At 36.6% G+C, this 24,291-nt stretch overlaps 1 protein-coding gene across 3 annotated transcripts in view; it reads left to right on the top strand.

Moving 5' to 3' along the window:
* wwp2 (WW domain containing E3 ubiquitin protein ligase 2) overlaps positions 1-24,291 on the top strand; it is a 204,497-nt gene that overhangs the window by 151,988 nt on the left and 28,218 nt on the right. For all 3 annotated transcript variants that reach the window (XM_043706703.1, XM_043706702.1, XM_043706701.1), the window contains exons 11-14: positions 7,120-7,174; positions 9,898-9,979; positions 22,008-22,142; positions 24,136-24,211. In XM_043706703.1, the coding sequence (XP_043562638.1) occupies positions 7,120-7,174; positions 9,898-9,979; positions 22,008-22,142; positions 24,136-24,211 (348 nt within the window). The remainder of the gene's footprint in view (positions 1-7,119; positions 7,175-9,897; positions 9,980-22,007; positions 22,143-24,135; positions 24,212-24,291) is intronic.

Here is a 24,291-nt window from a genome sequence, read left to right as displayed (position 1 = left end):
GATTTCTTCAAAGTTTGCCTTCTTAATTCTTTAATGGACAAAAGCTGGGATATTGGAAAACATCCTAACTGAAAACCTTTTGGAACTTATTTATTCAACCATGAATGTGCCAACCATACAAGCTTATATTTTGAAGATGGAATATCCAAGTCTAACTGCAAAATGTCCAACATTCTTTGGTAACTTTTCCATGAAAGTGGATGTTTTTAAAATCCTGTAATGCTGTAATTGAGATAACTTATTAAATGCAGCAGTGTTCAAGAAAAGGAAAGAACCCCCTGGTTTCTATAAAGTTTTAGTGTTTCAGCACAAATTTTAGTTCAATTTATAACACTTGATGAATTGGGCAGTGGTTAGAGTGGGGAGTGTGCATATAGGCAGCAGACATTGATGTTGCTCTTGGCATATGACCTGTGCAATTCCATTTGACTGGCTGCCTGTCTACGTGATAAATGGAACTTCTGACACAACTCTGCAGACCTATTTCAAGTAGGGATGCACCTCTAAAACAGCTAGCACTCTTCCACTATAATGTTTGCTTGTAGAAGACTGGGGAAGATTGCTGTAGTGCAGTTAAGTGATTGGCTGATTTTTTTTTTAAACCTCTGGTGGAGGAAATGAGGGTATGGATGGAACAGATGTTTCCCAGAAACTGCAAGAACAACTCAAAGGTCATAACATAGCAGCGCCTGACAGATCACTGTGATCTACTTCATCCGGATTTGAGTTCAATTTGAAGAGGCACCACAACCTTAAACAGCAAAGAGGAATAGAGTTTTGCAGCAACATCTGATCGTTTATATCATGGACAAAGACCAATCTGGCAACTTGCTTGAGTAGGATGCCTGGCATATTATTTGTGATCCTTTGTTTACTTCAGCAAAATTCACAACTTTTACTTGAAGATGTTTGCCTTTATCTGCTATTCTAACTTCTGTCTTTTTTCTCTTTCTTTCCTACATTCTACTTGATAGCAGAACAGCTCTGCATGGCAAAACACATCCACCAAAGAATGGATGCAGTATTTGCACACAGCCTGTTTAGAGATGTTATGATACATCAGGTTTCCTGGTTCAGAGGTATCACTGCGCCACAATACTCTGTGAATGCAGTGTTATATACACAGTTGTTTCCAGGCACAAGCAATCATCATCACTAAATAAACCAGAGGAATTTGCATATGATTAAACACCCAGTATGACTGGGCAATACCAGATACTGACAGCAGGGTCAGCATTGGAGACATTTTGAACAGACTGCAAGATCCTCTTCCTACAAAAACAGAAAGTTCTGGAGAAATTCAGCAGGTCTGGCAACATCTATGGACAGTTAATGTTTCGGTCCAGTGACCCTTCTTCAGCTCTGCTGATGAGTTTGCAGATCACACAAAGCATAGGAGACTTGTAATAGAGGGTCCTGATTCTGAAGGTTTTGCAGGAGTAGAGAAACCTGTGTGTATATGTCATTAAATGTGGTTGGATGAGAGTGGTTAATAAAGTATACAGTATTCTGGGCTTCATTAATTGAGACGTAGAGTATATGCACAGGGACATTATTATGCATTTTGCAAAAGAAGCAAATGTGAGGTGAGAATTTATTTTCGTACAAAACTTAGGTTAGGTAAGAAGTGCAGTGTCTGAAAGTGTGGTTTTTTGAGCATATAAGAGGGCACAGGATCATTATTTAAATAACACAATGTGTTAGTTGCAGATAAAAAGACAGGAAATTGGCACTGCTAAAATTTTTCCAGAGCCAGTGCAGACATGACAATCCAAATGGCCTCTTTCTGCACTACAGTGATCTGTGACAGAGATGAAGAGTTCAGTTCCTGAGAATATGTGAGGCACCACATGAAATATTGTAAAAGTTTTAAGATTTCTGGTTGGAAGTGTGCAGGTGTCAGTCTCTAGCCTGTGTTGTGCAACTTAAAGTGCAACATCAGCACCCTGCTATCTACTTTGAAGAATGTGATCACTTCCAGAAATACTCAGCTAAACTCTCTAAGAAAGTATAGGTCTTTGCAACTTTTCTGAAATTTTAGGACTGCAATCATGCTATGGTTTCCACATTTGAGAGACCCTGAGTAGTGGACTGATTAATGGACTGAAAAGATGAAGTTTTTAAAAAGTCAAATCACTTGCAATCAGAGATTCATGGGATTAGTGAGTCTTACATGCATGGGATTAGCAATGGTGTGATAGAGGACAAATATATTGGTCCCTGTCATAATACAATCATATCTATTGGTTTTCCATTCTCTGAACCATTATCCACTATAGTCTGAGTCAGCAACCTACCGAGCAACTTCCAAGATTTTATAACCTATAATCCACTTCTCACAATCCCAAGCACTTAAATTGTTGGCTGCGGCATCTCAAGAGACTCAATATAATAAACAGCAGCCTTCTACTACTTTACTGAGGTTACCAAAGGAATAAAAACACTCGAGTAAGAAATGAATAAAGACATGACTTTTGTAAGTAAATTCATCATGTGTAACATTTTGCGCTTTAATTTTCATTGTGGTTTAATAGCAGCAATATTATTATCATTGGCATAGAAATGTTTTGGATAGTTTGTGTTCTTTCATGCAAAATGAAGGCTTTGTGTTCTTTCATACAAAATAAAGGGAATGGTGAAGTTTATGAGGAGATTTGCAGTGCAGAAGGACTCAATATAACTTTTCAGAACAGGAAAGTTATCTCGTCTCTGGAATCATTGAGTCCTCAGATTTCTTAATACAAGATCTGAAGTGGACCTTCTCTTCCTGCTTTTTCTCCTTCAACCTGGTCTAGATTCTGTAATGAGCACTACTGCTTTCCATGGCCTCGTCCAAATGCACATCGCTTTAATGCCAAGTTATGCATTGTACCACATATCATTACAAAGCAAGAAACTCTGGCTGGGGTATGTTGCGGACAATCCATTGATACTGATCGAAAAATTAATCCTGTCTTGGCCTCTCCAGGGTGCATTCAATAATTATCCTGGTAGTCCCCTGGCTACAGTGCTATGTTATATCTAAGACTTGGACAATTTTGGGTTAAAGAAGGGTGTTCTTAGTCATCTCTATGGGAAGTAATCCCCTCCACCATTAGCCATCTAGATGCATTCTGAAAGAGTAGAATGTTAGGGGATAGTTGAGGCTTGCAGGATAAATGAATCCTGTCATCATATCAGTACCTGGATAAAGACAAATGTGGTGTTGTTTCTTTAAATTTCTAGTAATTGATTATGGTAGCTTTTCTGGTGACAATTCCCAATGGCTGGATTCTGGTGTACAACAATGTTCGGGCAGTATGAATTTGACAGCCCCTTCCAAAATATAGCGTCTGTATTCAGCAGGCAGTAGATTCCATTGTAGAAGTCTGTCAAAGTTTATGATAACCTGATTGGAAAACATAGCTCCCATTCAACACTGGTCTTTCACTGGATTCAAGAAAGTGCCTGGCATGGGCATCACTAGGTTACTTCAGATTTGCAGCTTTGCAAGATTCTTTGCTGCTTGTTTAAGCTGCTACTTCTGTTATATTTCCTGTTACATTTTTTCTTTTCTGTGTATGAAACTAAGAATAGGTAAAACCATAATTAAGAAAAAAGGATGATAATGCAGAATAAATGTTCAAAAAGCAATCTAGAATCTAGATACTTTCCCAGAAAACCATGCAAGTCATAGGCAATGACAATTTCCAACGAGAGTGTCTAGGTATCTCCCTATTACTACCTACACTACAGAAACTGAATTGGACCAACCATTTAAATACTGCAGCTACAACAGACTGGAAATTCTGTGGTTCTAACTCAGCACTCACTCGCTGTAACCTGTCCACCATTCCACAAGACACAAATAGAATAGAATAAAGCACAATGATAGAATACTTTCGACTTAGCTGCATTCATGCAGGCAAGTCAAAAACTACTCTAAAGGCTCAGTACAAACCTCATCCACCATCTATAAGTTCACTCCCTCCAGTAATGGCACACTGCAGCAACTTACCAAAGCTTCTTGAACAGCACCTTTCAAACCTACAATTTTGACCAACCAGAAGCACAAGGACAACATATGCAGGCAAACATCTCCAAATTGCACACTATACTGTCTGAGAATTATATTGCTACACCTGTCCTATTATTGGATAAATCTCTTGTAACTTTCTGCATAACACAATTGTGGATGTTCAAGAAGATGTTCACCAACACCTTAAGGACAAGTAGAAATGACCAGCAAAAGGGGAACTTGCTGATGATGCTCACATCTTGGGAAAGAATTTTTAAAAAGACAATCTTACTATCCAATAAATTGCAATAAGTGCCTCATTTAAGTACATATACAGTGGATCTGAGAAGCCATTTCCACTATAGTTCATGGGTAGATCAGGGACTGCCCAGAACTTGTCTCATTTTGATTTAAAATTGGATTTGGGTCCTCTATATATAATAGATGTTTATCAACTTATGAAGCTCCAACTGCTGGAGGGGAGCAACATTTCTAAACCAAACACTGAGATTTAAATCATGACGGCAAGATTTGGAGCAGTAAGTGCCAAAAATAAATTTAGTTTAATTTTTGCAACAAATTTTAATTTATGCAGGCATTCAACAATACAAAAATAAAATGACACATACCTAGGAATACTAAAGGCAATATTTTCTTCATGGACATGTAAATAACTGAATAATCTTCTCAAATCATTTGTTGTGTTACTATCAATTAGGTTCTCAAACAACATTTACTGCACATCAAGATACAGATTATATTGACAGTACATAAAATGTGAATTTGTTCAGAACTCTCATTGAGAAATGTGTCAGAAATCATTTTCAGCTTGAAATAGAAATATTTTCAATTATATACTTAATGAACTGCAAATGGAAGTTTGTGATTTGGATTCGTTACATTCTAAGAACCACATTTAGTGTTTACTCCAAGTAGTTTCTGCAGTTTGCAATATGAATTTATAGAAGAACATACCCCAGCAGAAGTTTCATGGATATCACCATTTATTCCTGGCCATAATGGAATCAATTTGGGAAATCCTTGTGGATAATAGACCTTTTACAGGGTGTCTTCACATAGGTTTTTGTTACATACTTGGAAATCATGAAGTAAGTGAAAAGACTTTAAGTGAAACATTGATTTCTTGAGGAATTGATGTTAAAACCAGAATTAGGTTCCTTGAGTTTTCCTTATCAGAGAAACAAAATCAAAACTTTGTACCCTCTAAATTGCAATGCAGTGCTTTAAATGCCTGATTTCTGTGTTGGTAAATTAAGTAACTGTTAATGTAAAATAAATATAAAAGCATTGAAGAAAAATGTAGCATTCTACTGATAGTAGAGTACTAATTTAGAGTACTTTCTAAGTATTTGACCTAGGAAACATCCCAATCATTATAGATATGAGACATAAGGGAAAGAATAAAAATACACTGAATAACTTAGCTTTTAACTTATTGAAACAGTTTTTTATAATTAATTTTTTTGTTCCTGTTACCCACAAATTCTTTCACTAATCTCCCAACTGAGTACTTTTGCTATCTCACATGTCATTTGAATCTTTACTGTGTTCCCCTCTGTATAAGAAAACTCTCTGTGATTGATCAACTAGACTGGAATTCAGTTCATCAAAGGATTCAGTCTATTTTCCTTCCTGATAAGAAGGCACTGAGCATGCATCAGCTGAGAGTATCAAATTTGAGTGATCCTCAAAGTAGCCCTTGAAATCCTAAATTGGAGATCTGGATTGGAGACAAACAGTCAAATATTTGAGCAACAAAATCAATCCCACCAATTCTTCTAAGCCAAGTAGGTAAAACCAATGATGAAGTCCATGGGACATGAGGGGAAGCTTAGGCCTAGTGGTATTATTACTGGACAGTTAATCCAGAGACCAAAGTAATATTCCAGGACCCCAGATTTGAATGTAGATGAAGGGCAGTGATGTGGCTGCTCTGCCCCAACTATGATTTGGAGCTCAGAATAAAGGCAACTGATCATGACTAATATTTTGGCAGATGATGGAATTTGAATTCAATAAAAATCTAGAATTAAGAGCCTAATGATGACCATGAAGTGAATGTCAATTGTTGGGAAAACCCATCTGGTTCATTAATGTCCTTTAGGGAAGGAAACTGCCATCGCTACCTGATCTGGCCTACATGTGACTCCAGGCCCGCAGCAATGTGGTTGACTCTTAACTGTATTCTGGGCATATCAGGATGGGCAATGAATGCTGGCCTCATCTGTGATGAATAAAAAAAAAGGCTAATATGTTATGGAAGCTCTTATCTAATACAGTGGAATTAAATTGACCATTTCAGTATTCATGATTTCAATGATATTTCTGTAGTATATTTGTGAAAAAAAAGTTCAAAATGGCTCACCCTAACCAATGCCAAGTACTTGTGGCGCAACACTGTGCTAGTAATGTAAATACCAAAACATTAGTCATGATCAGTTTCCTTTACTCTGAGCTGCACAGCTTGGTTGGGGCAGAGCAGCCACCTCATTGCCATTCATTTACATTCAGAATAAAGGTGCTTTTGTGAGCATGAATAAAACATTCATAGTGGGGAAGGGCGTCTGTCTGGAAAGAACATGAATGTCCCCTTAGTTATAATTTACATAGCAGCATACTGCTTACATTAACAGCACATTGAGAAAGGTTGAACACACACTGCAGGCAGGAAGCTTGGGCGTACACACCATGCAGTAATGATTTCATTAGAACAGCCTGTGATTTCTGTGTGTAGATCTTGGAGAGAAGGGGAGAGACGCACAGCAGCACAGTGCGATTTCAACTGACTGAGCCAACAGTATCAGTCAAAGCGTTAGGACAGTTAGTGTTCTATAATTGATCCATGAAAAAGTTTTAAATTAATTGTCTCGATCTCTTATACTGTGTTTTAGTGATTTGATTGCTTTAGAAAACCCAGCTTTAATTACATTTGAAAGATGAAGATTTCTGCAGCAACTAAATTTGAAGAATTGATTAAAAAAAGAAGAGACCAGTTGGGAGATACTCAAAAAAAAACACATTATGATGTGATAAAGCGGTCTTAATATCTTAACCATTCTGTCGAATAACAATGTGCTGGATTTCTATTTTTTTTGTTATAGCCATCTGGAATCTCTACTGACAATGATGCTCTCGGTCCTTTGCTTGCTGGCTGGGGTAAGTAGTCGTGATTAGAACTTCATTAAGCTGAGCTTTTTAATTCTATATAGTATTAAATTGATTGAATTTTGTAGCTGTGTTTGCAACTTATGCCAACAATTGTAAACCAGAAGAATTTGGTATTGTTTAGTAGTTACGTAAATGTTTTGAAATTTGGTGAAGTAGTTTCCTTTTCTGTGCTAAAAATACAATCTCTGTCTTGATTTTCATTTATTTGTAAAATCAGCTATGGCAGGCAAGCCATGTGGTCATGAATTATTTAGTGAAAATTACTAATAAGAGTTGTACTTTGCTTTTCACTTCAACATTTTCAGTTTGTTTGTTTTAGATGCTATTTTAATGGAAGTGTTTATTTGGTGCATAAATTATATGTACCCATATGAAATGCTGTGCAAAAGAGAAACTAAATTGTAACTCTGCAAGAAAAATCCTAATGCTTTGTCATTCACAGGAAGGAGACAGGAATAATGATAAATGGAAATTCATCATGTAGCCCTAGCCTTTATTGAAATATATTGATACTAATATATTGAGACCATAGCACAAGTTTCCAAGAACATATTAATAGACAGGGAAATCTACTCATGCCTTTCCTTTTTTTTTCAATGTTGTGCAGTTTGGTTTGGTGTTGAACCTTAGGTCCATTAACTCATCCTATGCATTGTCATTTGTTGCTGCTGCTTAAGAGTATTAGCAGGCAGATCAGAAATGTTTAGCGCCTAATCGTATATTTTTTTAAAGTTTGGAGATGATTGTCATTTTGATTTTTATAGCCTGTGGGAACATATCTGCAATTTACTAGGGAGCTTCTCAAACCCTGTGACAATGTTAATGACATTGTGATCTTGGTGTAAGGGGAATCTTTCAAGTCAGCATAGGGAATGTTTGTAAATGGAAATTTATTTTAATGATCTGTGAGGCATACTACAATTCAAGACAACTGGTAGTGTATCAGTGTGACATAATGCGATGAACCACTTAGGACTTGGGCTCTTCCTAAAGTGTGTATTCCAAGAATGTCAATTTCCTGATTCCTGCCCTCCCCGTACTTTTTAAATCCCTTACAAATAGGTGCACATAGCCCTCCCAGCTTAGAAGGTACTTTGCTTTGATTTTCTTTCTATTTTTAGCTTAAACATTGCTGTCTCTTTCAGTATAAAAGAGCAAAAAGAATCACATTATCATATCCCATGTGACATACAAACTTTACAGGTAGACCCTTGTAGATTTTGGACAAAACAAGTTAATTGCCTAACCTTGTCTTGCCTGTAAAGCAGTGACTTTTCATTATGAATTGGCAACAGGAGGTATGATTTCAGTCGGGTACACTGCTGAGTATTATTGTATTTTTCTTTCAATTTTCCCATAAAGTATGAGACTTCTTAGCTCCAATACGTCCAATTGTTGTAAGCTGAGAGCGATTAGCTAAATCATATGCTATTAGTGTTATTTGGAGTCATGAGTTGAAATCCCAGGACAGGCCGATGCACTGTATTCCCCAGACTATTTAGCTTTGTTTATAAGGTACATGGATTTCATTACTTCTGGCTTTCTACAAAAATCTTTGTATATAGTTTTAGGGAAAAATGAATGATTGCAGCTACTTTTTTGACGACTGCAAAGTTCATACATGTTTGTATCTTTCAGTAGTCATTATTATAATTTACATCTGGAGTTGATTTGCTTTAATTAAAAGCACGAGTGTATAAATATTGAATACATTTTAACTGCATTGAACAATAGATTATTGAAATAAATGACAATTTTATTAGCGAGTGGGCTGGATCATTCATTAATTTAACTTGGTTGTTTTTCTCAAAGCCAAATATGTGTGTTCCACAATGCTAGAAAATCACAAAGTGGGTGGCAAGATAGTTCTCTTGCTTATAGCAAAAGGAAGGCAATAATTCAATCATTTGCTGGGCTTAGTGAAGTTATTGAACTTTCCATGACTTTTCTTATGATTCTCAAAGTAGACATTTGGCTTTGTGTCTGATAAATTGCCCCTTTCCTCATGATGATAAAGAACAGTTTCATTTAAAGGAAACTAGTAGATCTTTATGAAGGTACAGGAGACATAAGCATCAGCTGTGAATTAACTATAATGGCAGGAGAAATGCATTTTTTGAGATTGACTTTTAAACATTGATTGCCTCATGCACCACTTCTTTCAAGTCCTGTTACCTGAATCAATCCTTTGGAAGAAAGAATTTCAAAGGAACAGTAACAAATCGTTAAGTTTTAAACCTCACTGACTTCAAGCACCTGTGGTGTTCAGTGAAACAACTGGCAAGAGGCTCAATTTTTCACACCATGGGGCAGGTTTTATTTCCTCTGAGGTGGGACATAAAAGCTTTCAAGCCAACTGTGACAATTTTGTGATAATGGACAATGTTAACCATCGGCCTGTCCTGGGATTTCAACTCATGACTCCAAATAACACTAATAGTATATGACAGTCTTTACTGGTGCTTTAGTGTCCTTTCACAGATAAAGTAAATGTTGCCTATTGATTTGCCACTTGATTAGACTTTCTGATGATGCACTGTATTCCCCAGACTATTTAGCTTTGTTTATAAAGTACTTCAGATTACCTAATTATATAATTGGAAATTAATAAAGTAGCAGAAAATCCATTGAGTAATATGCGTATATTTGTAAAAATCTTTTCTATTTGTATTGCCAGATTGATAAAATGTCTGATCTTTTCCTTTCCCCAGAGAAGCGGCAAGATAATGGACGAGTCTATTTTGTTAATCATAATACAAGGACAACTCAGTGGGAGGACCCAAGAACTCAAGGGTAAGCATAGATAAAATTTTAAAGTATTGAAATAGGTATACTTAACAATGGGTTGCCTTATTCTGGGGAAGTCTGTTTCAATGGTATTTCATTTTTTAAAGAATTTATTTTCATTGCAGCAAAGTATCCTGTCTGTCTGGTAATATCTAATTAAAATTTATATAAAACATAATATATATCAGTCATTAAGATTTACAACATTTTATCTGAATGTGTATTTATAAATATATAAGGAGCATACTAAGCATTTGGATCTCGGTCACGTTGAGAGCAAATATTGTACTGTGCTGTTTCCGGCATAATTAAATCATACTTTGAATTTAATTTTTTTTTCTCCATTTCTTTTGAGTTTTTCATTTTTATCCCTATTTTTGAAGTAAACTGATATTTTTTTCAATTTTTCTTAGACTTTCCCTTAGTCATATTTAATTTTGCAGTCTAATATTGGAGTTAATTGCATAAGAATTGACCTGAGAATGCATTTTGATCTTTAAATTTGATCAGTTCATGTTTATATTCATAACCATTCTTTAGCTTTATCGATTCTGTACCTACAACCAGTGTTATATTAGAGTTAGTGCCAAGTACTTTATGGGATGGAGCAAAAGAAACTCAAATGGATAATCTTCACCAGGCTGAACCTGAGCACCTCCTGGCACATGGCTACAAGCAGCACTAGAGGTTTCTGAGAAACTGGTTACGTATCCCATCTCTGACAGCCATAGGATGTGTGTGCACTGAGCGAGACTAATGAACAACAGAGTAACAGATCTTAAAAATAAAATGTAAATTCTGATCCTATACCTTCTCTGAATATGCAAGGAAGCTGGGTTAGTTGGAACCATTGCTAACTCAGTAGGTAAACATGTAAATCCTTTTGCAGAGAACATTTACTTCTAAATGGAATTGGACACATTTTTAACAAGTATCCATGCAACTAGAAATATTATTTATGAAATCAATTCAGCTACTTACAAATGTTTGCATGACTTAGTATTTTTTACATTGTATTGTTAATCTGTTACTTTTGTTCCAATATTACCACCGCTAATCTTCTATTGTTCATTATGTACTTAATTTAGCCTATGCCACATGTTCTAATTATTTGCTGCAAACTCTGAAATATAGCATTTGAAATGGACAGTTTAATTGGCTGCTGCACTGAATCATGCATCACTGTCAAAGAAGAGTTTAGTTCAGTTTAGATCTGAGTTATAGATGACCACTCTCATCTGGTTAAAAAGGAAACCTTTAGTATGTAGCTGCAACATGTATCAAAGACAAAAGATGCAAGAAAACAGGTTAACCAACCTTTGAGAATCCGATAATAGGGATATTAATCTGTGTTACTCACATAGGCATGAATCCACTAATATATATATTTAGATTTTAGTGCATTTTAAGGACTGTGAATAAATACTGTGTCTACATTTAGATTTACCATTGAATATAAAGAAATAATCTGCATTTGCCAACTTTTGTGCTACTTTAACATTATTGGCATATCTCAAAAGTTCTTCACAGGCAATGAACTCATTTTGAAATGGAGACACGGTTATTCTCCGTTTTAAAATTAAACTTATTTCTTACAGTGGTTCCCTTAATGTAACATCACACAGTGTTAGTGTTAGTAAATGTTTAATTTTCAATTTAGTTGATGCAACCTATTTAACCATAACAGACATTTAAAATCTGAGTTCTCAAGTGATTTTTATTTTGCCCCCAATGATGATAACACTCATAAGCTTCTTAACTGAACACCAGGAGATCAAGTATGATGAATTAGTTCTTCTTGTTCTTTCATGCTGGCAAGGTCAGCATTTGTTGCTCATCCCTAGATTGGTTTTCTCGGACATTTAAAGGGCAATTAAGAGACAATCACATTGCTGTGGTAACGAGCTGGCTACAATTGACATCAGATACCTGGTTTCAGAATAGGTTTCGGAAGGATTTCTATCCTGACTGCTATCCTGTAGTCCTACAGGAAGTGCCTTATGCAGTGTGTAGAAATGTGCCATTTTTTTGATCGTTAATTCATTTGTCAGTTACTTAGGCCAAAGTTACTTAAGGAGCTATATGCAATCAAGGAGTCAATGCTTAGATCAGAAAGAGATATGAGGGCAACTGATAAGAAAAATGGTTTGCCAACACCAAATCAGGACATTAGTCTTAATAAATTGCTGTTTTTGTTTGCTAAACTAATATTGTCTAATCAAAAATGTTTGTTCTGTGATCAAATAAACGATTAGAAATCAAGTCACCAGCACCATTTATGTCAGTTATGTAGTATTAGTTCATGTTTTATTAACCATAGCACGATGAACTCCACATAGAATTGTGCATAATTTCTAATATGGTTTATGCTGAGCAGACAATTTCAATTAGTGAATTGCATATCACGGTTAGTAATGCAGTAATGGAGTTCATTGTTGATGTTGACTAAATCTATGCATGAACCTGTTGATTTCAGTGGCGAAAATTTCGGTCACCTTTAATAGAAAATGGTAGACAACTGTGGGACATGGCTTATTCACTGCACCTTAAAAGAAAATACTGCAGTGAAAAGACATTGGAAAATTAGGTCCAGTAAATACGATTAAACTTTTGCAGAGTTAAAAATATTTAGACATTTTTGGCAATGTAAATATCTTGGAGTGGATTCTGTGCATAATGGTGATGCAAAGGTTCTTGCTTCTGACCATGAACTAAGTTTTGCTGTGAGATGGAGTGAACACAGTGGAAGGACTTTCAGCTCTGTGCAAAAGTAATGTAACTTATTGTAATACTCTTTATGGTGCATTCATGATGTAGAGCAGCCAGTCATATTATGGGATTTTCACAATGCTCAATCAAGGTAAAAAAACACTAAAAATCTGTTGTTTGTTTAAATTGAGAAAATTGAAGTTTGGGACGTAAGTCCAGAGTGAAGGTAGAAGCTAAAGTATTTTGAAAACAAAATTTATCAAAAATTAGGTATTAGCTTAAAATATATTTGTATTTCACCATTAAAGGCACTGCATGATTATTGCATTTGTATTTCTGTTCTGTTGATTATTAAGTTTCGTCAAACACATTCCTGCTAAAAGCCCAGTGATATGTGATTAAACAAGATGTAACTTTTTCAGGAATTTCAAATGGTGACAAAAGGTTGGGGAATTTGAAATGCTCTCCAAGTACAATAATGACAGAATCTAGGGATATTGGGGGTCCATTCAGGGACCCGAGTGATGAATTGCAACTGCTATAGTCAGTTTCTGTAGAATATAGGGTTGAATAATGATAGTCTGCTACTAAAGCTCTTCAACACCACCCCCCCACCCCCAAAGTTCACACCAATTTTCAGAACTAGAAGTTTCATTATTTTTAACAAGTAACACATTTTTAACAAATTTTGATCAGAATATGCATATTATGAAGTGCTATTTTAAAAATCTGACAAATTATTCAGAAAAGTAATGGATTTTATTCTTTAATAAGATTATCAGACTTTTAAAGAAAGTGGGACTGGCAGGTGGGACTAGATTGGGATGGGATATCTGGTCGGCATGGACGTGAAGGACTGAAGGGTCTGTTTCCATGCTGTAAATCTCTATGACAGTTAAGGGTCAACCACATTGCTGTGGGTCTGGCATCACATTTAGGTCTGACCAGATAAGAGCAGCAGATTTCTTCCAGTCTTTAACAAAGGACATTGATGAGCCAAATGGCTTTTTGTGACAATTGATGATGGCTTTATGGTCATTGTTACCAAAACTAGCTGTTAATGTGAATTTTAGTGAATTAAATTTGAATTCCACTTGACACTTTGGGATTTAAGACGTGACTCCCAGATGGGCCTCTGGATTACTAGGCTAGTAATGTTATCACCACATCACCAAACTCCTCATCTCTCCAATTAATTTGTAATTTATGGACATTTAACATATATTTATACTGTTTCCATAACTTGCCATTTGACGTAGTGTCCATGGGTGTGGCATTGGTTGACCTGACACAACTTTCTAATTTGAGTGTGATTGTGTGTACATTCACTCATAGTTGTGGAACCGCCCAATATCCAGTAACAGCAAAGGTTGAAGATGTCATCGTTACTGTCATCAAAAAATCTGTCCTGTTGCGTTTGGCAATATTTTAAGTTTAGCAAAACAGGATCTTCCTATAAGTATCTTGGTCCTTTGAAATTTATATTCTGCTTAAGAATACCACATTCACTGTGCCATATTCCAGATTATTCATACATTATATCCCAAAATTTTGTTATTGGAAATAAATCAATTTTTTTTTGTTTTGAATCAATATTTTCCGCTTCTGCTAGCTCCCAAGGGAACTTTTCCAACAATTAACCCGTTGCTCACAAAAATAGTGCTTCCTCAGATTTGTTTTGAATTTACTCTCCTTAAAACGTTGCTCAGGTAGAAGGGAAAGAATCAGCCCACGTTCACACACACTCTGGTGTCTATTCATTCGGTAGAGTTTGCTGAAAAATGCACTTGTGTTAATATTAGTTGAGGATAGGACTGAGCTTTCCTAACATGTTTCCATTATTAGATAAACTAAGTATTGGTAAGCTGTCTGGATTTACAGCAGTGGACCAAGGTGCTAACTTCTGCCATGTTCCTGCATGAATCATTGCCTTTCAAAGGAAGTTAGAGAAAAAGTAGAGGCAAAATTAATTGGAATTTGGTTGGAATCAGTATAACACGTAGCTACTAGTTATAAGGGCTTAATATTTGAGGGCTGGGTTTGATGAGCAAATTTGGTTATTTTAGAGTAATCAGTTTTTCAGGTATTATCTCTGGCTATTAGTTTGGAAGTTATACTGCTGTTAGAAGGGAAAATAAAGCAGGGAACTTAAGCAGCAGGTCTACAAATGTATGCAAGATAGCACTCAGGTTTACTGTGGAGAAAACTATTACTCAGATGTTCTTCGAATTTCTCATATTGAAGGGAAATGTATGGAGGTAAAAATTTGATTTTAAAAAACGGGGTCTTTGAAAAAGTCAAAACAAAGCTTGTGATTTTGTACAGGAGTGCAATTTCAGAATCCAGAGGAGAATAGATTGAGGCAAGGGCAGTGATCGACCAGAACTGAGTAGTTACTGTGGCAGTCTATGATGATGTGGTCTAAGAAGGACGAATTGGCACACTAAAGGAATTAAGGAGTTATGGTGAGCGGGCAGGTAAGTGGAGCTGAGTCCACAAAAAGATTAGCCGTGATCTTATTGAATGGCAGAGCAGGCTTGAGGGGCCAACTGGTCTTCGCCTGCTCCTATTTCTTATGTTCTTATGATGAAAAGTAAAATTACTGTCAAAACTGTAATTTCTTGGTTTTAATTATTCTGCTGACAAATCTCAGAAAGGTTGAACTCATCAAAGTAAGTCATTGTACAAAAGGGCTCACTTTCCTATTCAATAACTATTCAGTACTTGTGTGAGTCAGTTTAAAATTTAAATTTGACAACCAGCCAAGTGGTGGCCAATTGGCTGTGATTACCAACAAAAAAAACATGATTATCTCAATTTGCCTGTCAGATCAACAGAAATAGCAACAGCAGTTATGACAGCATTGCAGAAGTATTTTATAGCTATTACTATTCATTATAAATACCTAATCAACATTTTTGCTTAACTAAATCGTGAATGGCATTTAAACTTCCCAAGATTCTTTCATAGTGTTTGCTCTATGTAGGAAAAGGGTGTTAAATAAAACCTATCTTCTTGTTTGTAGTTAAATGCCTAATGCAACTTCTGTGAAACTGCTGTTGCTTAAAAAAGAGAGGCAGCATGATTTCTCAGTGGTTAGAACTGCTGCCTCTCAGTACCAGGGACCTGGGTTCAATTCTACCCTCAGATGACTATCGATTTGCTCATTCTCCCCCAGTCTGTGTGGGTTTCCACTGGGTGCTCTGGTTTCTTCCCACTGACCCAAGATGTGCATGTTAGGTGGACTGGTCGTACTAAATTGCTCATAGTGTCCAGGGATGTGTAGGTTAGATGGGTTAACCATAGGAAATGCAGGATTACAGGGATGGGGTAGGGGATGCCTCTGGCTGTGGTGGGTTAGTTAGGTGGACTCATTAGGCCAAATGGCCTGTTTTCACACTGTAGGGATTCATTGGAGTTTCCTATTGTTATCCAAAGAAAATAACTAACAGTCTGGATTTTAAGCTTTCACGCTGATTAGTTTGAAGATGAGGTCATGTAAAATCCACTCATTGGCCTTTGCACTACCTGCTCCCAATCTGTCTGACCTTTATAGAGTGCAAAGGGAGAGAGAAGAGAGGAGTCAGGGGACCTCCAGCCTGTCTGTGCTTGTGCCTATTGAGGTCAAGAAGTACCCAACGAATACTATTTTACTCATGAGGTGATGCCATATAATTTGGGTAGTGTGGCAAATTCAGCGATATGGGCTGCTGTTGAGAAACAGGGGACAGAAGAGAACTTCTTTGCCCCATGTGTTTGATTATCTTATGGTTAAGTCCATTTCTGGATGTGAGATTTCCTTGTCATGCAAGTATTATCTTTTATAATACTTTCCTTTTTATCTTCACATTTCCGAACTTTTGATCTGCTGACCATTGGGACTTTTCAAATAAATTCTTAACATAGGCCTTGCAAAATCCAGCCCAATGTTGATCAGTGCCTATTGGGTTGCAGGACCTTGATCTCTCATCAGATGGAGGTGCCAGTGTTGGATTGGAGTGGACAAAGTTTAAAAATCTCACAACACCAGGTTCTAGTCCAGCAGGTTTATTTGAAAGTACAAATTTTCAGAGTGCTGCTTTTTGATCAAAGTATAATGTATCTGCAAATATAAATGCAGATTCACCCAGACATTTATATGTCTGCATGCATGCATATGGTGTGTGAGGGAGAGAGAGAAGTGTGTGTGTGTGTGTGTAAGTGTAGAGTGTGGTGGGGTCACCTGTAGCCTGTATGTCCTTTGTACCTGCCCCACTAGCAACCTGTTGAGCTCCAAAAACTTGTACTTTCAAGTAAACCTGTTGGACTAGAACCTGGTGTTGTGTGATTTTTTACTTTGACCTCTCATAGCAGCACAAAGACCATCACAGTGTGTTACTGTACGTCATCTTTAGTGTCAGACAGGAAACAGTGACTTTATGCTATCCTGCAAAAGTTGAAAACCATTTTCCATCAGCAGTTAGGGGTGTCGATGATCGCCATGATTTGGAGGTGCCGGTGTTGGACTGAGGTATACAAAGTTAAAAATCACACAACACCAGGTTATAGTCCAACAGGTTTATTTGAAAGTACTAGCTTTCAGAGCGCTGCTCCTTCATCAAGTGATTGTCACCTAATGAAGGAGCAGCGCTCCAAAAGTTAGTACTTCCAGATAAACCTATTGGACTATAACCTGGTGTTGTGTGATTTTTAACCATTTTCTAAATAGTCTTGAGGTATTCTTTGTTTCCATAGGCAGTACATTCCTTGGAGTTGTGCAACTACTATGTCTAGTGGACATTACGAATGGCTTACTCTTGCTCACTAGTCATCCCCTTGAGTTCACATTATGGGGATCTTATCTTAGGTGGAACAGGATGCCAAAAGTAGGCTCAAAGATATGTAGATAGATAAACAGTCTGCGTGAATTCAAATTAACCACAACACTTTGATAAGGATTGTCAAAGGAAGTAACAAGCAGAAAATATAGAGTTCACTTGGTGCCAAAAGGCAGAATGTGAACTTTCAGTTTCATGTTGGAAAAGACAAACTCATGTATTGTGTCGCAGTGGGATTTTACTACTTGTATTAGAAATGAAAGCAAAGTAGAAACCTGTTTTATTTTAGACACTTGTGTCAAGCACATTAAGTGCATTCAAGTTTAGCATGATTACATGCAAACAAAAGTTCCCATTGCCCTGCCTCAATTTTGGATCACAGGAAGAACTCTCTATTGTCTCAGCATGATGGTTTCATTTCCACACTGACAGTACTATGACCTGAGTTATACTGGAAATTGGGACAAATTTTTATGCTGTGGTCCACACTCAATGGTAACTTGCTTGAAATGACCAAAGTATTTCAAGTCATGGTCCCAGAGGCGGAAACACAGTGCGCTAACTTGTTGCCAAATCCATCATACTGTTTATATTAATTCATGTATTTTCAAATGTCTTTCTGTACTCTTTCAATTTCCAAACTTGAAATATAGTTGAAAATTTACTCCCAAGATTGTTCCACTGATCTCTCTAACTAGTCAATGCAGTCAGAAATGATTTACTTGTACTTTATTTTTATATTAGGCTTTCAATAACCTTTTGAGAGTACAGATTTCACAAGCTTTGAAGGCTGCCCAGTGTCGAAGAACTTCTGCTGAGTGAAACCTACAACAAAAGTCTCAGTTACGATCTCCAGTGTTTGCTATGTTGGCTGACCTCAATTAGGATGGCCATAGAAGACTAAGTGTTCAGTGGGAAAGTTTGTAATTCTATTCTGACCCAGCAATTCCTGCAGAAAATGCGAATGTTGGGTGAGAACAGAATTGGCCTTAACTCCCCCTGCAATTGTGTAGCATGGTGGCATTTATTGTTGACGATTTTGGATAAGGTATAACTCCATCTGCATAGCACCTATGGAATCATTCCCAGCAACTTACTGCTGACAGAAATTGCTTTTTTGTAATTAAAATTATTTTAACCTTTAAATTATATTGCCAACAATATTCTTAAGTGGAATAAAATTAGCCAGCAAATTGCAGTTTTTATCAGTCAGTTTTAAAAAAATTAATTAGATTCCCTACAGTATGGAAACAGGCCCTTCGGCCCAACAAGTCCACACCGACCCTTCAAAGAGTAACCCACGCAGAACCATTCCCATTCCCCTACCCTTTATTTACCCCTGACTAATTCACCTAACACTGTGGGCAATTTACCATGGCCAATTCATCTCACCTGCACTTCTTTGGATTTTTGCAAGGTTTGTGAAAGTTTGTAGCTCAGGTTGAGGTTTAGGGTGTAGGTTTGCTCACTGAGCTGTAGGTTTGATATCCAGACATTTCATTACCTGGCTAGGAAAACATCAGTGGCGACCTCCAAGTGAAGCGAAGCTGTTGTCTCCTGCTTTCTATTTATATGTTTGTCCTGGATGGGGTTCCTGGGGTTTGTGGTGATGTCAATGAACAGGAAATGACATCACCTCAAACCCCAGGAACCCCATCCAGGACAAGCATATAAATAGAAAGCAGGAGACAACAGCTTCGCTTCACTTGGAGGTCGCCACTGATGATGTTACCTAGCTAGGTAATGAAACGTCTGGATATCAAACCTACAGCTCAGTGAGCAAACCTACACCCTAAACTTCTTTGGATTGTGGGAGGAAACTGGAGCACCCAGAGGCAACCCACGCAGACACTGGGAGAATGTGCAAACACCACTCGTACAGTCGCCCAAGGCAGGAATTGAACCTGGGTCCCGGGTGCTGTCAGGCAGCAGTTGCTAACCACTGAGCCATCGTGCCACTCTAAAGCAATGACAAGCATCGAACCTGTGACCTGCAAACCCCAATGCTACACTTGGTCAGTGTGGGGATTGTTGAAGTTAATCTGGTACAGTTCCAAAAGAAGCCTTGGCACATTCTCTGTAAGATTACTGTCGTGGATGTTTTAAAATCTGATTTTTGAAATCCTGTGAGTTTGCAAATCTCCTAACTCATTTAATTTGACAAAGCCGAAAGCTATATCACTTATCATAACATGACTAATCATCATTTTCAGATTTGTTTCAATCATTTCAATTGATTCAGTTTCTAGTTGGGCACAATCCTATTTTACTGGAAGCTGTATCAGAAAAAGAAATTGCAGGCTTTGTTACTTATCCTGTTTCTGGTTTACCCTCCCTCTCAACCATGAAAGGTGATGTTGGCGCCAGAAGCATGAAATTGCGGTAGTGCATAGAATAGTTTAGGGCTGAGAGAGAGGTCATCAAAACAAAGTAGCATCTTACATTGTAATTAATCGGAGTGCCTTTTCTCATGAGTGCAGGGGGAGGAAGAGTCCAGTGTTACTATCCCAAAGGGAACCCTTATCCTCCTTGAGCATATTAGGAACCCAGTGCATGGTGCAAACGGCTCTCTGTTTTTAACAAATGTTCATATATTCTGACGATAATGCACACCTCTAGCTTTCACACAATATTTACAAAACCAGGGTCCTCTTCAGCGGTGAGGGGTGAGGAAATGTTATCTTCCACAAATGCTTTTTGCAGATAAAATCTGTGCATAGGTGAAACATAAATTTGTAATGTAATTGCCTCTTGACACAGTCAGTGAAAACTTCATCCAACTGAGCTGGACCAGCCAGCAAGCAAGATGACATCGCAGTCCATGCTGAATTATTAGCTGACCATTGCTGGATAGGGAGTCAATGTTGCAAAAATGGCCATTAATCCTCTGTCTCTCCTGCACACAAACACAGACCAGGGAGGATAGAAAGTACTTGTATAACAGCTATTCTATGGCAGACACTTCACATAATGTGGTACCAAGCAGGGACAGAGGAGCTGGAAACTTTGAGTTAAGAAACTGCGAGGCAGCACGTGGGGTTTAGGCTATATTATTCCTCAACACAACAGCAACATTTTACCTGTGCAGCAGGGTCCTGGTTGTGATTTTATAAGTAGGTACTGTTGAAAATGCTCAAGTTCTCTGACCAATAGATAAATGCAGGGACAGGTGTGTAAATTTGTTTGCCTTATGCTGCATGTCTGAAAAAATTGCCTGCCCTATCTTCCACCTCTACAAGAACAAAATTTGCCATGAACTCTCAATAAACACAGCTTTGCAGATGGCAAAGAAGAAAGGAAGGACAGGGGATTCTGGCACATCTTGATAAATAAATGTCTGTTGTTTTTAGCAGAATCTGAAGTAGCCATTCTGGCTTGTCGATGATTAGATCGACAGGTTACTTGTCCAGTGAGTGCTGTTGTTTCTGGCAGTGTGTGTAAGACAATTTTTAATCTCAAGGTGTGGATTCAAACGTTCTGTACTTACAGCATGATATTATGTAGCCTGCCATGTATCAGTCGCCATATTAAGGCTGTCTTTACAAGCAAAAACTAAACTGCTGGTGCTTTGGTACAGTGTAGACTAAAAGGAAAAAATGTATCTTGAAGTGATAAAGATTATATTTATCTCTTTCTTTGGCGGCCTTTGTTTTGATTTTCCTCAGCCCCATCTCAATTTCCTAATGGGAAATATAAGTAAATTCAAAAGATCAATGTTGAAGATATATTTCAGTGAAAATTATCTGAACTGTTAATTTAACAATGTAATCTCTAGCTCTTGGTATGCAGGATATGTATCAATATGGTGACAAGAATATCAGCAATGCCTGGATTCTGAAATTAAAAGTCAATATTCTTGTTTGACCCTGAATGACAATTTCACCAAAACATACTTTTAAATATGTATTGATTTCAATGTAATTAAAATGTGCTGAATTGAAATTTTGGCAACTGGTGAAAGTGAAACCCAAATGCAACAATGGTATTTAATGAGGAATTGTTATTAGACAGGTAGTGTGACTGTAAAGAGCATGGACTTGTGTGTTTCATCATTTGAAATATGCATCCCACTTCGTGCATTCAAATTATTCTGTTCAATAATGTTGAAGTACTTTGTATTAGAATTTGAGAAGTGTTAATAACTGCTAAACAGTTCTGAATTTTGTTTTACTTGGAATAACTCCAAGCTTTCATCATTTTTAAACTTAAAGAAACTTAAATTTAGAAATGCTACCACAATTCTCGTAGGAAACCTGGACAGCCTTGGATGAACTAAATGTCAGTCTACATTGGTAATCACTCAGCTCCTAATAAATGAAAAGCAGTTCTTCCTGCAGGGGAAAAAAAAACTGAGTTATTCAGGAAGTGAGATGCTTTCGAGCAGATCTTAGTCTATGCAGTACACAGTTATGTAACTTTAAACAAGTTGATATTCAATATGCCTAATTTTAGTCCAGATATTGTGCAAAGATATTCCTATAACATGAGCTAAAATTGGGTTTTCATAGGATGATCCAAGAATCCCCGCTGCCACCTGGATGGGAGATGAAATATACAAATGAAGGTGTTCGATATTTTGTGGACCATAACTCTCGATCCACCACCTTTAAAGATCCTCGAACTGGATTTGATTCCACTTCTATGTAAATATGATTTCTGTTTAGGTTTATTGCAATTTTATATTTGCACTGTGCCAAAATTATGAAAATATGAACATTCCAGCATATTTACACATAAATTGGATGATTTATTTTTGTGACTTATATATAATGGCATTCTTTGCTATGCTGTTATTACCAAAGATAATTTGCCATTTAAAAAGGAAAAGCATTGATTGGAATGGATTGAGCCTTGTAGTAAATTTGGTTTAAGGAGAAGCTGAAGAAGTATATTTTACCTAACATGGATATACTGTCTTATCTTTGATATTAAATAACAGAAATTACTGCTTTAGTAATTAAGTTTTTTTCTTTAAAATATTCCATTCCCAAGATCAGTCATGCCTATATTACCAGTTAATAGACTTCATAACTTTTTTTCTGAAGTATTAAAAATTCCCTACCACGCTTGATATCCTTGCAAAGCATCTTATTATGAAATTAATAAAAGGTGTGTAGATTTATGATTTCATGTTTACATACATAAAGGAAAAATGATACATCAGAAGGCAAAATTACTGAAGTTCATTAAAACCGCAATGTGCATTTTTACAAGTTATAAAGTTATGGAACCATATAGCATGGAGACAGATTCTTCAATCCAACCAGTCAATGCTGAACATAATCACAAACTAAACTAGTCCCACCTGCCTGCACTTGGCCCATCTCCCTTCAGATATTCTTATTTATGTACTTCTCTAAATGTCTTATAAACATTGTAACTGTACCTGCATCTACTGCTTTCTCTGGAAGTTCATTCCACACACGAACCATTCTCTGTTTAAAAAAGAATTGCTCCTCACGTCTTTTTTTAAATCTTTCTTCTTTCACCTTTAAACATATGACCCCTAGTCTTGAAATTCCTACCTAGGGAAAAGACATCTGTCATACACCTCACCTCGTGATTTTATAAACCTCGATAAACTCAATCTCTTACGCTGCACTGAAAGAAGTGCCAGCTAATCAAGCCTCCCCTATAAATCAATCCTTCCATTCTTGGCAATATCCAGGTAAATTTCTTCTGAACACTATCTCTACCTTGATAATATCATTAATCATCAACTTTCATTGTCAAGCTGATACCTGAAAATTGCCCACTTTGCATCCTTTGACATCAATGTTTTTGCTTTCAAAAACAATTAAACAATGAAAGTGTGTATGACAATTCAGAATTGAAATTGTAGTTTCTGTAGCTGTTTTCCTTTCCCTATTATTCTTCATTAAATAACCTCTTAGTCAGTATCAAGTTCCTCAGCTGGTAGTAAACTCATGCACATCTTCCGATGCCCCTGCCTTTGTTGCAGTTATAGAGGCAGATAGCAGAAGAATGTCTGGATTTAAATTTTTGGATTTTAATGAATGATATGTTTCAGTAGTGGAGAGAACTATTTCACCAATCTACCTTAGAACTAACCTGATTCCTATGGACGAGCATCGTCTGAGCTCTACAGCCATTCTGTATAAGATTTTTTTTATACTCTTCTACTATGTTGACAATTAGAATGTAGAAAGTTGGTGTATATGAACAAGAATAATTTATTAACCAGTGTAAATTCATTTAATAAATTCTACAAAAAATAGATTTCAGATAAGTGACTTCTGCTAGTTGACATTTGTGTGGTGCAAATTCATTTAATAGTCTCTGTAGTATAGTGGATTTTATTATAGTGACATTTGCAGGCTGAAGCATTATTTTATACAAAATCAAGAAAGATACTTGAAAGACTTGTAAACTTAATGCTAATTTCACTAAATTCATTCATTGTAGCATTTCATATTTTCATTATTTTGTCTAAATTAGTGTGCATGGACATAAATTAAATAAATGCTTTTAAGTTTCACTGAATTACCACTGAGAAATTAAGTGGTTTTATGTTAAGTAATAGCTGGTGTGAAACTTGTTATGCAAACCAAATTGAACTTCAGTTTATAGTAACTAGTTAATGTCATGACAAGGCAAACTTTTTAATAATTACAGTTCTAAAAGTGGATCTCCAGCAGCATATGATCGAAGTTTTCGATGGAAATATCACCAGTTTCGATTCCTTTGTCATGTGAGTATAATAATGAAAGATAAAAGAAATAGATTTCAATATTTTGATATTTTTATTTATTTTGATGTTTACATGTTTTC

This window comes from Chiloscyllium plagiosum, chromosome 17 (assembly GCF_004010195.1).
Source record: "Chiloscyllium plagiosum isolate BGI_BamShark_2017 chromosome 17, ASM401019v2, whole genome shotgun sequence".
NCBI classification, from domain to species: domain Eukaryota; kingdom Metazoa; phylum Chordata; class Chondrichthyes; order Orectolobiformes; family Hemiscylliidae; genus Chiloscyllium; species Chiloscyllium plagiosum.
This window is presented reverse-complemented; position numbering and strand designations above follow the sequence as displayed.